Source organism: Giraffa tippelskirchi, chromosome X (assembly GCF_054371585.1).
Source record: "Giraffa tippelskirchi isolate mGirTip1 chromosome X, T2T-mGirTip1v1.2.pri, whole genome shotgun sequence".
Lineage (NCBI taxonomy): Eukaryota > Metazoa > Chordata > Mammalia > Artiodactyla > Giraffidae > Giraffa > Giraffa tippelskirchi.
Genome location: NC_137289.1, coordinates 135,554,761 through 135,569,485, shown reverse-complemented (window position 1 = coordinate 135,569,485; position 14,725 = coordinate 135,554,761). Strand labels below are relative to the sequence as shown.

Here is a 14,725-nt window from a genome sequence, read left to right as displayed (position 1 = left end):
CCTCCCTCCCCATCCCATCCCTCTGGGTCATCCCATTGCCCCGGCCCTGAGCCCTCGTCACATGCATCGAACCTGGAATGGTGTTCTGTTTCACATATGATAATATACATGTTTCAATGCTATTCTCCCAGAACGTCCCACCCTCACCTTCTCCCTCAGAGTCCATAAAATTGTTCCATGCATCTGTGTCTCTTATTCTGTCTCGCATATAGGGTTATCGTTACCATCTTTCAAATTCCATATATATGCATTAGTATACTGTACTGTTGTTTTTCTTTCTGGCTTACTTCACTCTGTATAATGGGCTCCAGTTTCATACACAAAGTTTTTAAAAAGAAAACGAGGGGTAGGAATGGGCGGAGGAGGAGAGGATTAACTGGGAAGCGAGCGAAGAAAATTCCCGAGATGGAAACGTTCTCTATTTTGATTAGGGTACACAGATATATAGTTATCAAAACTCATCGAAACAGTTGAAATCTGTATTGTGTTTTCGCTATGTGTAAATAACGTTTCAATAAAAAAGAACGATTGAACATAGTTAATTTAAATCTGGATACCTAAGACAGTCTGGGTGGCGGAGACGATTATTATTTCGGATGACCCCAAACTCTCACTAGATTAAAAGGAACTACACACCCCAGACCAAAACCAGAGAGAATGGAGACCAGACAGCAGGGAGGGCCAAACACTAAGAAATCGCTAGAGGGCTGGAAGCCGTAGGCTAGCTGTAGCTGATGCCTAGACGGCGGCGCCCTAGTGTTCTGCGAAAATAAGCCCCCGCGCACTTTTCCGGTGCGAGCATTGCGGGCCAAGTGTCCCGCCAGAAGGATCCGGAAGGAAACGAGGCCACTACGAGAAAAGAACCTGTGGCAGCTTGGTTCCTGCGCAGATGCTGGGGCTGTAGGCGCCGCGAGGTCAGCTGGTTGCAGCTCGCAGGCAGGACGCCGGCGATCGCCTTCCCTGCGCTGCCCCCGCCGCTGCCATGATTCCGGTATCGCTGGTGGTAGTGGTGGTGGGCGGCTGGACTGCCGTCTACCTGACCGACTTGGTGTTGAAGGTGAGGGCCGCCGGCCTAAGGCCCAAGCCCGTGGTGCCCAGGGTCAGGGCGCGGGACCCGAGGTCTTTTCCCCTGCCCTGTGCCTCCCGGAATGGAAGCCGTGCGGCCGGTGTCCACTTGCGGGCTTCCGCGTGGCGCGCGGTCTGGTGGAGTAAATAAAGCACGGCTGGTCGCGGGAGGGGTGCGGCGACCTGCACAGCTGCCGCAGTCGCATTGCGGGGCTCTGTAGGCCCCGCAGCCTTCGGGTCCTGCCCGGGAGGCGCCGGTAGTGGGCTCGGGAGGGCTCGCCAAACCCCACGACACTGCACCTGGGAGGAAAGTAAAATGTCTGCCTGAGAAAGGCATTGTTTGCCCTCGTTGTCTTTAAGGTCGCGACTCTCCAGAGAGTCTGATATTGGAATGAATCTAAATCAACTTGTGATTTACATCAGTGGTTTCAGACTTTAAAGTGCATACGATCGTCTGCAGTTCCGGTTAAAAAGCACATTCTGATTCAGCAGATCTAGGCCGGGGGCTTAAGATTCTACATTTCTAACCAGTTCCTAACTGCTGCCAATGCGGCTAGTTAACTGACCGCACTTAAAAGTAGCGAGGATTTAAAAAAAAAAAAAAAAGTAGCGAGGATTTAGATAACTAAATTCTAACTACTAGAATTCTAAATTGTATCTTAGACGCCGTTTCTTCACGCTAACCCCCCCCCCCAATACCTGTCCCCCTCCACCGCCACAGATCGTTCGTACGCAGCCCATTCTTAAGTTACTTGGGTAGCGGATATTAACAATTGTCTGACAACAGGCTTCAAGCAGCCTTTTGAAGTTGCGTATTGGAGGTGGGGGTATTATATGCGAGGAATAAAATCATGTAACTTCTCTAAAATTTAATTAAAGTTCCAATTATGACTAGTTCAAGCCTTCATGTTATGAATACCGTTTTAAATAGAATACTGTAGTTTAGTGTTGTGTGTTTTAAGTTTAATGTTAGAATGCTGCTGCTGCTGCTAAGTCGCTTCAGTTGTGTCTGACTCTGTGCGACCCCAGAGACGCCGCCCACCAGGCTCCCCGGTCCCTGGGATTCTCCAGGCAGGAGTACTGGAGTGGGTTGCCATTGCCTTCTCCAATGCATGAAAGGGAAAAGTGAAAGTGAAGTCGCTCAGTCGTGTCCGAATGAAATGATACTTAAATGGTATTTTGTTGCATTTAAGCTTGCAAAGTGTGTTAGCCACTCAGTTATGTCTGACTTCTGTAGCCCGCCAGGCTCCTCTGTCCATGAAATTCCCCAGGCAAGAATACTGGAGTGAGCAGCCATTTCCTTCTCTAGGGGATCGTCCCCACCCAGGGATCGTCCCCACCCAGGGATCGTGCCCACCCAGGGATCGAACCTGAGTCTCCCGCATTGCAGGCAGATTCTTTACCACCTGAGCCACCAGGGAAACAAAACTTGCGAAGTGAAAAGATAATGCAGTAGAATCCTTACACGGGCTGGGCTTTGCCCCTTCCTAACCATTGTGACCTTGGGCAAATTCTCTCTGTTCCTCCATTTCTTCATCTTTAAAATAGGTGTACTAGTTTTAAAGACCTCCTGATACTGTAGAGAGGATTATGTTATTCATCCACATAGAGCCCATTGCCACTCAAGCTGAGATTCAAGGACTGGCAGCACTTGCATCATCTGGGAGTTTGTCAGAAATGTAGATTCTCAGGCCTCATTCCTGACCCACAGAATCAGAATCTGCATCCTCATAAGATCCCCAGGTGCTTCCTCTGCACACACTTGGCATAGTGCTTAGCGTGTCATAAGCAGTACATGCCAGTGCTTATTTACACAGTGATTTTGTTGTTTGGAAAAAACAAACCCACCTGATTTCATGTTGCATATGTGACAGAAATCCAAAATAAAAGTAATTTTTTCAAACCTTTATAGTCTAGTCCAGTGTATGAGGTGATCAGGATGTCACTTTAAGTTCAGTAACAGCCCTTAACTCCCTAAGAGAGCGCTGTTCCTTGAGCAGAAGACCTAACTCTCATTCAAAGTATCTGCCTGGGGAATGGAGAAATCTTGGGTTTTAGGAGCCTGCACCTTTAGCTTCTCTGCTCCCAGTTTGGTCTGCTGTTCTACCCATAGTTTGTCTAGGATTTCCTCAGTAGACACCTGGAGGGGTGTGTCACTCTCCTTTTCCAAGTCCTAGAAAATAAACAGGTTTAAAACTTCACCTGAAGATTGAGAGCAGAGAACATTATGGATCCAAAGGCAAACAGATACTTGTATTCACACTCAGATCATATTTTATGACTAATAAGACTGAAATATCCTTCTAGAGACAGAGAAATTTCTCAAATGGATGGGCATCTGTATGACAAAATACTTATCATACTTACTGTAACAGATAAGAGGTCAGTGGCAGTGTTTATAAAGCAGCCTTATATTATCCAAAATCCTACATTACTCAAGGACTTCAAACTTTCCTAATGATAAAACTGTTTGTTGAGCTGCATATAAGCAGCTGTCTCCCCAGCCCCAAAGAATGTTAAGGAGTTACTGAGATTAAGATGACTTTAGATAAATTTTGTATTTTTACATGGTCAAATCCAGGCTAAGTTCTTAGGGTTGTTGTTCAAAAGAGTATAGAAAGCACTGATTCCAAATAACCTGTCCCCTCTGTTGGATCGGCTGGGGGTCTTTTTTAATTATAACACAAGTCCTCTTGCTGTGTAACAAGGCTTGTAGACCTGTGCTGTCCTGTGTGGTGGCCACTAACTACATGTGGCCATCTAGCATTTGAAATGGGGCTAGTCTGAACTGAGATGTGCTCTTAAGTTTAAAGTTGACACTGAATTTCAAAGGCTTAGTGCGTAAGTAAGAAAACAAATAGAATGTGAAATACTTCAATAATTATGTTGATTATATTTTGAATGATAATATCTTGGTTATTTTTAGTTAAAAACACTTGTAAATAATTAATCTGTTTCTGTTTGCCTTTTAAATTTTCTTGGCTACTGAAAAATTTAAAATTGCACATGTGACTTGCACTTGTAGCTCACATTATATTTCTTTTGGACAGTGCTGTTCTAAGCAAACATTTTTTGCCCATGGGCTGTAGTTTGCCAGACCCTGACCTCAGCAGACCAGCTAGTCCAAGACTTATACTTTAATATCCTGAAAAAATAGATAAATGTAAAGCTTTAAAAGTTATAAACATTTGATTAGTCACTATCTTGCTTTCCTGTAGAAAACACTTCTTTTTTTTTTTATTTTCTTAACTATTATAAATTGTTCTTCAAACTGAGTGATGTGGAACTTTTCTTTCTCTCTCAGTCATCTGTATATTTTAAGCATTCTTATGAAGACTGGCTGGAAAACAACGGATTGAGCATCTCCCCTTTTCACATAAGATGGCAGACTGCTGTTTTCAACCGTGCCTTTTATAGTTGGGGACGGCGGAAAGCAAGAATACTTTACCAGTGGTATTCTTCATTTTCTCTTTTTTGGTTTAGATTAGTGATTGTGATCCTGAGAAATACATGTTAAATGAACTGTTTCCATCCTTTTCCGTTTACTGAGTTTTAAAATGTTGACCATGTAAAAACTTTCTGGCTTTATGTAAATGTATGGGATTGCATCATCGTGCTTTGCATACATTCACAGTCTAGATTCTCTGTCTTGATCTGAGTGGTAGACACATGGGTGTACATACGTAAAAATTCAGTGAGCTGTACGCTTCAGACTTACACGTTTTACCACGGAAGTTACACATCAATGGAAAGGCAAAACACATATGGAGCATTTTCCACCAGGAAAACAATCTTAGAGAATTCTCTCCTCCATCATCACACATAGAAACAAGGGTTGTGGGAGTAATAGGGCTCCCAAAAGTCTGCAGGCTTTCCTCTGTACTTCTTCTGTGATACCCATCCAGAGGAAGGATATTTAAAATATTTATCCTCCTGTAAGGCATATGCACAAACCAACGCCAGCCAGATTGCAGCAGCAGGGTCCTAGACTCCCTGACTGTGCTAGGTCTATCCCTTTAATTTAAAATATTTTAAAAATCATCGTTTATAGTGTTTATGGTTAGGGGATTTATAATGCTCTCTGGGACACTCTAGAGACTGACAGTTTCTGTAGCTGAAGAATTTTTAGTATGGGAGTAGAGGGCTTTTGTCTAAATTCCTTTTTGTTAAAAATTTAGCTCCAGCTAGAGTAGAGCTAAATATCAATAATGAGGTCATCAAAAAGCAGAAAATGCAACAGCAAGTCAAAGCAGACAAAACAGAAATAATAAAGAGCAGATATCAGTGAAATAGGAAGTATAGAGTAGAGAAAATCAACAAAGCCAAAAGCTGGTTCTTTGAAAAGATTAGTAAAATTGATAAACCCATACCATGACTGATCAACAAAAAAAGAAAACAACTAAAAATCAGAATTGGAGGAAGAAATATTACTATAGATTCCGAGACTCATTTATTTATTTTGACTGTTCTACACAACTTGTGGAATTTTATTAATAGTTCCCCAAGCAGAGATTGAACCCAGGCCCTGAGCAATGGCAGCGTGGAGTGAGACTCATTTTGAAAGATGAAGCTATTGTGAACAGTTCTATACATATAAATTTGACAATTTAAGTGAAATGGACAAATTCCTTGAAAAAACACAGCTTATCAAAAAGTTAGAAAATGTAATAGATTATTCCCAACTATAGAAGAATGAGTTGTAATTATTAACAGTAGAAGAAACTGCTCTTAAGTTTTACCACATGACTATTTAAGCCCATGACAAAATTCAACTAAAATAAAATACAAACAGTAGAATCAGTAGATGAAAAAGAATGGATTTCTATAATGTCAAAGAGCTTTCATAACTATGTGAGAATAATATCAAAACAATGCTATGTAAATGAGAAAAAAAATATGAATGGAAACAAACTTTTTATTGGGAACAACATTCAGCCTCTTCAGTTATGTGCCATGCTGTGCTTGCTCAGTCATGACCCCAACTCTTCATGACCCCATGGACTGTAGGCCATCAGGCTCCTCTGTTCATGGGAATTCTCCAGGCAAGAACACTGGAGTGGGTTGCCATTCCCTTCTCTAGGGGATCTTCCTGACCAAGGGATTGACTCCACGTCTCCTTTGACAGGTGGAATTTTTACCACTGAACCACCAGGGAAGCCCCCTTCAGTTATGAGAGAATTGTAAATTAGAACTGCTTAAAGAGCCAAGCACCTGTGCTTCAGTCAAGTATCTGAAGTTCAGGTAGGAAAAAGAAGCAAGAGTTATTGACATTTTTAGACATTGTTTTGAAGCTATGAAATGTGGCTGGTTAACATATTTTTTAGTCCGTGGATTGTGAAGGATTGTACATTGATGTAATTTTTTTCCTCTTGACAGGTTCAATTTTGGAATGGTGTTTGGCGTAATTGCCATGTTCAGCTCTTTTTTTCTTCTGGGGAAAACGCTGATACAGACTTTAGGCCAAATGATGGCTGACTCTTCTTATTCCTCCTCCTCCTCCTCCTCTTCCCGTTCTTCCTCCTCTTCCTCTTCTTCCTCCTCTTCCTCCTCCTCTTCCTCACTTCACAATGAACAGGTGCTCCAAGTTGTGGTAAGTGCCTTATTACTGCTCTAAGTAGCTTTGTTGAAACATAGATATAATATATTTCTTCTGGGTAACATAATTCCTGTCCATAATATAAATGTGAAAGTATATCAAAAGTCTTACAGTCTCTCAAAATAGTTGCTTAAACAGAGTCATTAGTAAGAATATACCAAAGAATTGTTGCAATATGTAGTAGTAGGAGGAAGAGGAATAGGAATAGTAATAATAGAACAAATGAACTACCACCAAGACTGTGAACAGTTACACAAGTATTAGATTTAATTCATGTTTTTTTCCAGTGCAGATTTGTTTTTTTAATTGAAGTATAATTGCCATACAGTACTATATAAGTTACAGGTGTACAATACAGTGATTCACAATTTTTAAAAGTTGTAATCCATTTATAGTTATTATAAAATATCAACTGTATTCCCTGTGTTGTAAATTATATCCTTGTAGCTTATTTTATACCTAGTTAGTAATTCATGTTGTCTTCTTGAAGTGTTGAATAATTGTTACTGTCATGGAATAAGCATACTGATTTAAAGTCTCTTTAATGTAGAAATAAATTGCATCTTAATCCTATGTGAAGCATTCCCCTTTATTCTTCATGGCTTTCAGACTGTAAGCAATAATATCCTTTTAATTAAAGGTAAAAGACCTTTTGAGTGATCACTGTGATTTCTTGATGTGAAGAATAATATGCTGAGTTGTACTTCTTTGACTGTAAGCTACTTATTATAATTCCCACTTTAAAGAACACGTGTAGACCTATACCCTATCAACTGATGTTTCCAGAGTTTGAAAGGGTATTTTACCACCAAATAACTTTTATTTAAAATTTTTTTCGTTAGCAGTTTCCATTTCCATGAATCATGGATGTTACATTTTTATGAAACAGACTGTTAGTGACTTTTAAAAACTGAAGTATAGTTGATTTACAATATTGTGTTAGTTTCAGGTGTACAGCATAGTGATTCAGTATTTTATTCTTATAGCAGTCTAGGGGTAAGTATTGTTATCCCCGATTCATAGATGAGAAAACCGAGGCACAGAGCTGTTAAGTCACTTGCCTGTGGTCACAGCTAGTAAATGATGGGTCCATCACTCACCCACCACTGACTTTAAGAAAGACCAATAATTCTCAAGGAACTATAAAGTAACTTTGACCTGTATCTAAGAGAGATATATGGTGGAAGGTATGAGATAAGATGGGATATAGAGGCAGGGTCTGGTTTATGAAGGGCCATTCTAAGAAGTTTTGATTTTATCTGTATATAACGAGTCTATGCAAAATGGACTAGAGTAGGGTTTCACTGAAGATGGGGAGACCATTTGAGAGGGCATTCGGAATAATTCGTGTTAGAAGTTATAAAGATCTAAACTAAATTAATGGTAAGAAGAATGAAGGGCTGGATTCAAGGGATCTTCTGAAGTGGAGTTCTCAGACCTCAGTGATTAAGTGAATGTGAGGCTGGAGGGAGAAGAAGGAGTTGAGGATGACTCTCAGGCTACGTGATTGGTTATTGTTTGCCAAGGAAGAGGATAGTAGAGAAAGAAGCAAGCTTAGAGGAAATATGATCACTGGCCTGTGACTGCTAGGATTAGAATAGGAAAAGGGTTTTTGTTTTTTTTTCTTTGACTTTTAAGTTTTATTTTAGTTTAACAATTTTTTTTTGGGGGGGGGCGTTTGTTTGTTTTGAAAGACATTTATTCAGCATCATAATCAGACTATTACATTTGGCAATCAATAGCATGGGTACAAAAAAACTACGTTAAAACCCTTTGTTGAAATGCTTTACACTTCCCACAGAATAGAAACTAAACTAGCCTATTGTGCAATTAGTCACAAATATAGTCCTCAAGGTTTTTTTTGCCCATACACATGAGCATTGTCTAAAACATGTCTTCTTAAAATCAGCAGGGCCCTGCCACCACTGTGCTTGACTGAGTTTACAAATCTGTTGTAACTTGTAGCTTCCCTGTCACTTCTCTGGCTCTCCTCTCCTGCTAAGCTTTGATTCCTGGCAGTAATTAAAACCTCCCACTGCCATAGCTACTGCTGCTGCCGGAACCACCATAGCCACTTTGGTTTCATGGTTTGGCAAATTATTGGCCTCTACCACCATGGGGCCAGAACTTTTGCCTCCAAAGTTTCCTCCTTTCGTGGGTCCAAACTTTGAAGATTAATTGCTGTAATTGCCAGAATCATCATAGCTTCTGCCACCTCCAGATTGCTTCCATCATTACCAAATCCATTATAGCCATTCTCACAGCCACCATATCCACCACCACCACGGCTGCCACTGAAGCCACCTCAACCGCTGACATTTCCTCCACGACCAAAGTTGACATTCCCACCAAAACCACCTCCATGACTACCACCAAAGTTTCCAGAACCACTTCCACCTCTTTGGCTGGATGAAGCACTAACCATCTCTTGCTTAGATACGGTTTTCCTTATTTCACAGTTGTGACCATTCACAGTGTGGTATTTCTGAATGACAATCTTGTCTATGGAGTCACGGTCATCAAAGGTTACAGAAGGCGTTCTTTTTGCTGTTGCCTCAGTCACTTTTTTTCCCCCATACTGTTCAAAATAACATGTTAGGCGCTGTTTTCATCATCTTCTTTAATGCCACCAACAAAAATCTTTTTCACAGTTAAGTGGGCACCAGGTCTTTGAGAATCTTCTCTTGAGACAGCCCTCTTTGGTTCCACAACTCTTCTATCCACCTTGTGTGGTCTTGCATTCATGATCGAATCCACCTCCTCCACTGTGGTGTATGTGACAAACCCAAAGCCTCTGGAGTGCTTGGTGTTTGGATCCCTCCTTACCACACAGTCTGAGTGTACCCCAAAGCTCAGAATGGCTCCTCAGATTCACATTGGTTGTTTCAAAGCTCAGACCTCTGATGAAGAGCTTTCATAGGCTGTCTGGGCTCTTTGGTAGACTCCAACTTAGACATGACTGTAGGGAAGGAGACTTCAGTGATGCTTACGTGGCATCATCCACAGGCACAAAGAAGCTAACAAGCTTTTTAAATTAATTTTTTATTTGATACATTTGACATATTACAATTTGTAAATTTAAGGTGTACAGCATGTTACTTTCATACATTTATTTATTGTAATATTGCCATTGGAGCAATATCTATCAGATTATATTATTATAGTATAGTATTATTGATTTTAGTCTTTATACTGTGCATTAGACCTCTGTGGCTTATTTGCTACCATTACAACTTTGTACCCTTAAATGCTCATTCTTATCAGCACCCCGTATCTTCTGGTAACCACCATTTTATGCTCTTTTTTTTTTTAACAGATTGGACTTTTTTAGATTCCATATGTAAGTGATACCATTTAGTACTTGTTTTTCTCTGACTTATCTCATTTAGCATCATGTGGACAAGGTCTATCCATGTTGTTGCAAATGGAAGGATAGCCATTTGATACATGAATAATATTCTATTGTGTATCTATATTACTACATTGTTTTAATCCATTCATCTATTATTGGTGGTCATTTGGGTCGTTTCCATAATCTTTGTTTTTGTGATAAACATCAGTTCAGTTCAGTCGCTCAGTCGTGTCTGACTCTTTGCGACCCCATGAACCGCAGCATGCGAGGTTTCCCTGTTCATCACCAACTCCCGGAGTCCACCCAAACCCATGTCCATTGAGTCTGTGATGCCATCCAACCATCTCATCCTCTGTTGTCCCCTTCTCCTCCCGCCTTCAATCTTTCCCAGCATCAGGGTCTTTTCAAATGAGTCAGTTCTTTGCATCAGGTGGCCAAAGTGATAAACAAAGTGATAAACATAGATATGCATATACCTCGTCAAAATATTTTCATTGCCTTTGGGTGTATACCCAGAAGTAGAATTGATTGATCATATGTTAGATCTATTTTAACTTTTTGAGGAACCTCCATATTGTTTTCCATAGTGGTTGGACTAATTTATATTTCCACCAACAGTGCATTAAGGTTCCTTTTTCACCACATCCTTGCCAACACCTGTGTTGTCTCTTCTTTCTTTTTTTTAAAATTTATTTGGCTGTACTAGTTCTTACTTGGGAGAAGACAATGGCACCCCACTCCAGTACTCTTGCCTGGAAAATCCCATGGACAGAGGAGCCTGGTAAGCTGCAGTCCACGGGGTCGCAAAGAGACAGACACGACTGAGCAACTTCACTTTCCCTTTTCACTTTCATGCATTGGAGAAGGAAATGGAAACCCACTCCAGTGTTCTTGCCTGGAGAATCCCAGGGACGGGGGAGCCTGGTGGGCTGCCGTCTATGGGGTCACACAGAGTCAGACACAACTGAAGCAACTTAGCAGCAGCAGCAGCAGCAGCAGTTCTTACTTGAGGCATGCAGGATCTTAGTTTCAGCTTGTGGAATCTAGTTCCCTGATCAGCCATCAAACCCAGAACCCCTGCACTGGGAGCACCAGGGAAATCCCTCTTCTCTGCTTGATGATAGCCATTCTAACAGGTGTGAGGTGTTTTCTCACTGTGGTTTTGATTGGCATGTCCCTGATGATTAGTAATGTTGAACGTTTTTTCATGTGCCTTTTGGCCATTTTGATGTCTTCTTTGGAACTAGTACTTCTGCCCATTTTTTAATCAAATTGTTGGGGAAGGGGTTGTTTGTTATTAAGTTTTGTTAGTTGTGTATATATTTTGGATATTAACCCCTTATCCAGTACATGGTTTGCAGAAATTTTCTCACATTCTGTAGGCTGCTATTGATTGTTTCTTTTACTGTGCATGAGCTTTTGAGTTTAACGTAATCTCATTTGTTGATTTTTACTTTTACTGTTTGTGCTTTTGGTGTCATGTCCAAAAAACTCATTGCCTGAATGGCAAAGTGTTATTTAGAGAAGAAATTATTTCTTTTGTTTTCTTTTCCGCTTATTCATAGAGCTCACAAAATATTGACTCTGTTAGGAGAGCCATGCTTTAGAGCCATTAAGAAATCCACTGCCCTCTGTGTATCTACCTGGCATGTTTTTGTTTAAGTTTGTTATATCTCCTGATTTTGATATGAGCGCTTGTAGCTTAAAGGACTAACTTTCTGTTTACTCTGTAATTATCTGTGGCCTCATTCAGTATTAATTCCCAAAAACCTGGCACTCTATGTTATTGAGAGGTCAGTATTCTGGTACATCTAATGCCCTGTGTGATCATGGCTGAGACAGATGGGCAGTCAAGTACTATTGCCAGCAAACAAGACCTACCATCTGTTGGTATAGTCACATACTGAAATCCTTACCTTATTTCATTATTAAATCCATTGATGTAATAAGGAAAAGGAATCAATATCCTATTGGATCAAGCCTACTGATTTATTTGAAGTAAAGGTAAGGTGACCTGAATAATTTGTGATATAGAGGAAATGTATGAGGATCTTAAGTACATCAATTTAGAGAGGTATCAGAGATAAGGAAACTATAGGTCTGAATAGACAGATACCTGGCAACATGGGAAAGGAGCAGATATGTAGAAAAAGATACACTGATGTTGGCCTTGGAGTACACAATGAAGCAGGGCAAGGGCTAATAGAGTTTTGCCAAGAGAACGCACTGGTCACAGCAAACACCCTCTTCCAACACAAGAGAAGACTCTACACATGGACATGACCAGATGGTCAATACCGAAATCACATTGATTATATTCTTTGCAGCCAAAGATGGAGACGATCTATACAGTCATCAAAACAAGACCAGGAGCTGACTGTGGCTCAGATCATGAACTCCTTATTGCCACATTCAGACTTAAATTGAAGAAAGTAGGGAAAACTACTAGACCATTCAGGTATGATCTAAATCAAATCAATTACAATTATACACTGGAAGTGACAAATAGATTCAAGGGATTAGATCTGATAGACAGAGTGCCTGAAGAACTATGGACAGAGGTTCATGATATTCTACAGGAGGCAGGGATCAAGACGATTCCCAAGAAAAAGAAATGCGAAAAGGCAAAATGGTTGTCTCAGGCAGCCTTACAAATAGCTGTGAAAAGAAGAGAAGTGAAAGGCAAAGAAAAAAAGGAAAGATATACCCATTTGAATGTAGAATTCCAAAGAATAGCAAAGAGAGATAAGAAAGCCTTCCTCAGTGATTAGTGCAAAGAAATAGAGGAAAACAATAGAATGGGAAAGACTAGTGATCTCTTCAAGAAAATTAGAGATACCAAGGGAACATTTCATGCAAAGATGGGCACAATCAAGGACAGAAATGGTATGGACCTAACAGAAGCAGAAGATATTAAGAAGTGGCAAGAATACACAGAAGAACTATACAAAAAAGATCTTCATGACCCAGATAATCACAATGGTGTGATCACTCACCTAGAGCCAGATATCCTGGAGTCTGAAGTCAAATGGGCCTTAGGAAGCATCACTATGGACAAAGCTAGTGGCGGTGATGGAATTCCAGCTGAGCTATTTCAAGTCCTAAAAGGTGATGCTGTGAAAGTGCTGCACTCAATATGTTAGCAAGTTTGGAAAACTCAGCAGTGGCCACGGGACTGAAAAAGGTCAGTTTCATTCCAATCCCAAAAAAAGGCAATGCCAAAGAATGTTCAGACTACTGCCTGGTTGCACTCATCTAACACGCTAGCAAAGTAATGCTCAAAATTCTCCAAGCCAGGCTTCAACAATACATGAAGCATGAACTTCCAGATGTTCAAGCTGGTTTTAGAAAAGGCAGAGGAACCAGAGATCAAATTGCCAACATCTCCTGGATCATCAGAAAAGCAAGAGAGTTCCAGAAAAGCCTCTATTTCTGCTTTATTGACTATGCCAAAGCCTTTGACTGTGTGGATCACAAGAAACTGTGGAAAATTCTTCAAGAGATGGGAATACCAGACCACCTGACCTGCCTCTTGAGAAATATGTATGCACATCAGGAAGCAACAGTTAGAACTGGACATGAAACAACAGACTGGTTCCAAATAGGAAAAGGAGTACGTCAAGGCTGTATATTGTCACCCTGCTTATTTAACTTATATGCAGAGTACATCATGAGGAATGCTGGGTTGAATGAAGCACAAGCTGGAATCAGGATTGCAGGGAGAAATATCAGTAACCTCAGGTATGCAGATGACATCACCCTTATGGCAGAAAGTGAAGAAGAACTGAAGAGCCTCTTGATAAAAGTGAAAAAGGAGAGGAAAAAATTGGCTTAAAGCTCAACATTCAAAAAACAAAGATCATGGCATCCAGTCCCATCACTTCATGGCAAATAGATGGGATGACAGTGGAAACAGTGACAGACTTTATTTTTTTGGGCTCCAAAATCACTGCAGATGGTGATTGCAGCCATTAAATTAAAAGACGCTTGCTCCTTGGAAGAAAATCTATGACCAAGCTAGACACCATATTAAAAAGCAGAGACATTACTTTGCCACCAAAGTTCCGTCTAGTCAAGGCTATGTTTTTCCAGTAGTCATGTATGGATGTGAGAGTTGGACCACAAAGAAAGCTGAGCACCGAAGAATTGGTGCTTTTGAACTGTGGTGTTGGAGAAGACTCCTGAGAGTCCCTTGGACCGCAAGGAGATCAAACCAGTCCATCCTAAAGGAAATCAGTCCTGAATATTCATTGGAAGGACTGATGCTGAAGCTGAAACTCCAATACTTTGGCCGCCTGATGTGAAGAACTAACTCATTGGAAAAGACCCTGATGCTGGGAAAGATTGAAGGCAGGAGGAGAAGGGGAAGACAGAGGATGAGATGGTTGGATGGCATCACCGACTCAATGGACATGAGTTTGGGTAAACTCCGGGAGTAGATGACGGACAGGGAAGCCTGGCATGCCGCAGTCCATGGGGTCGCAAAGACTCTGACATAACTGAGCGACTGAACTGAACTGAACTGACTGATGTTCCAAATGCCTTCCTTTTTGCATTAAACTTCAATTTTAATATATTTATGTGTCATTTTGATAGTGATTTTCTCACCAATGTACTAGACAAACTGATGAAATAGAAAAAAGAAGAGCATGGTGCTCCCACAGCAATAATGCACTTTTATTATGCTGCCTTTAATGATCGACTCTCATATA

General features: G+C 40.8%; 1 protein-coding gene and 1 pseudogene across 7 annotated transcripts in view; one reads left to right on the top strand and one right to left on the bottom strand.

Moving 5' to 3' along the window:
- Nucleotides 1–885: 885 nt before the first annotated feature.
- Nucleotides 886–14,725, top strand: part of MBTPS2 (membrane bound transcription factor peptidase, site 2) — a 47,046-nt gene continuing 33,206 nt past the window's right edge. For 5 of the 7 annotated variants that reach the window (XR_014075872.1, XR_014075871.1, XR_014075870.1 and 2 more), the window contains exons 1-3: nt 886–1,057; nt 4,370–4,518; nt 6,442–6,655. Coding sequence is in view for 4 of the 7 variants with exons in the window: in XM_081565953.1 (XP_081422079.1) it covers nt 983–1,057; nt 4,370–4,518; nt 6,442–6,655 (438 nt within the window). In the remaining 3 variants the exon portion in view is untranslated. Of the gene's footprint in view, nt 1,058–4,369; nt 4,519–6,190; nt 6,307–6,441; nt 6,656–14,725 lie in introns of all 7 variants that reach the window. The other 2 variants (XM_081565956.1, XM_081565955.1) reach the window with 2 other exon arrangements.
- LOC145536500 (heterogeneous nuclear ribonucleoprotein A1-like) lies at nt 8,635–11,494 on the bottom strand (annotated as a pseudogene).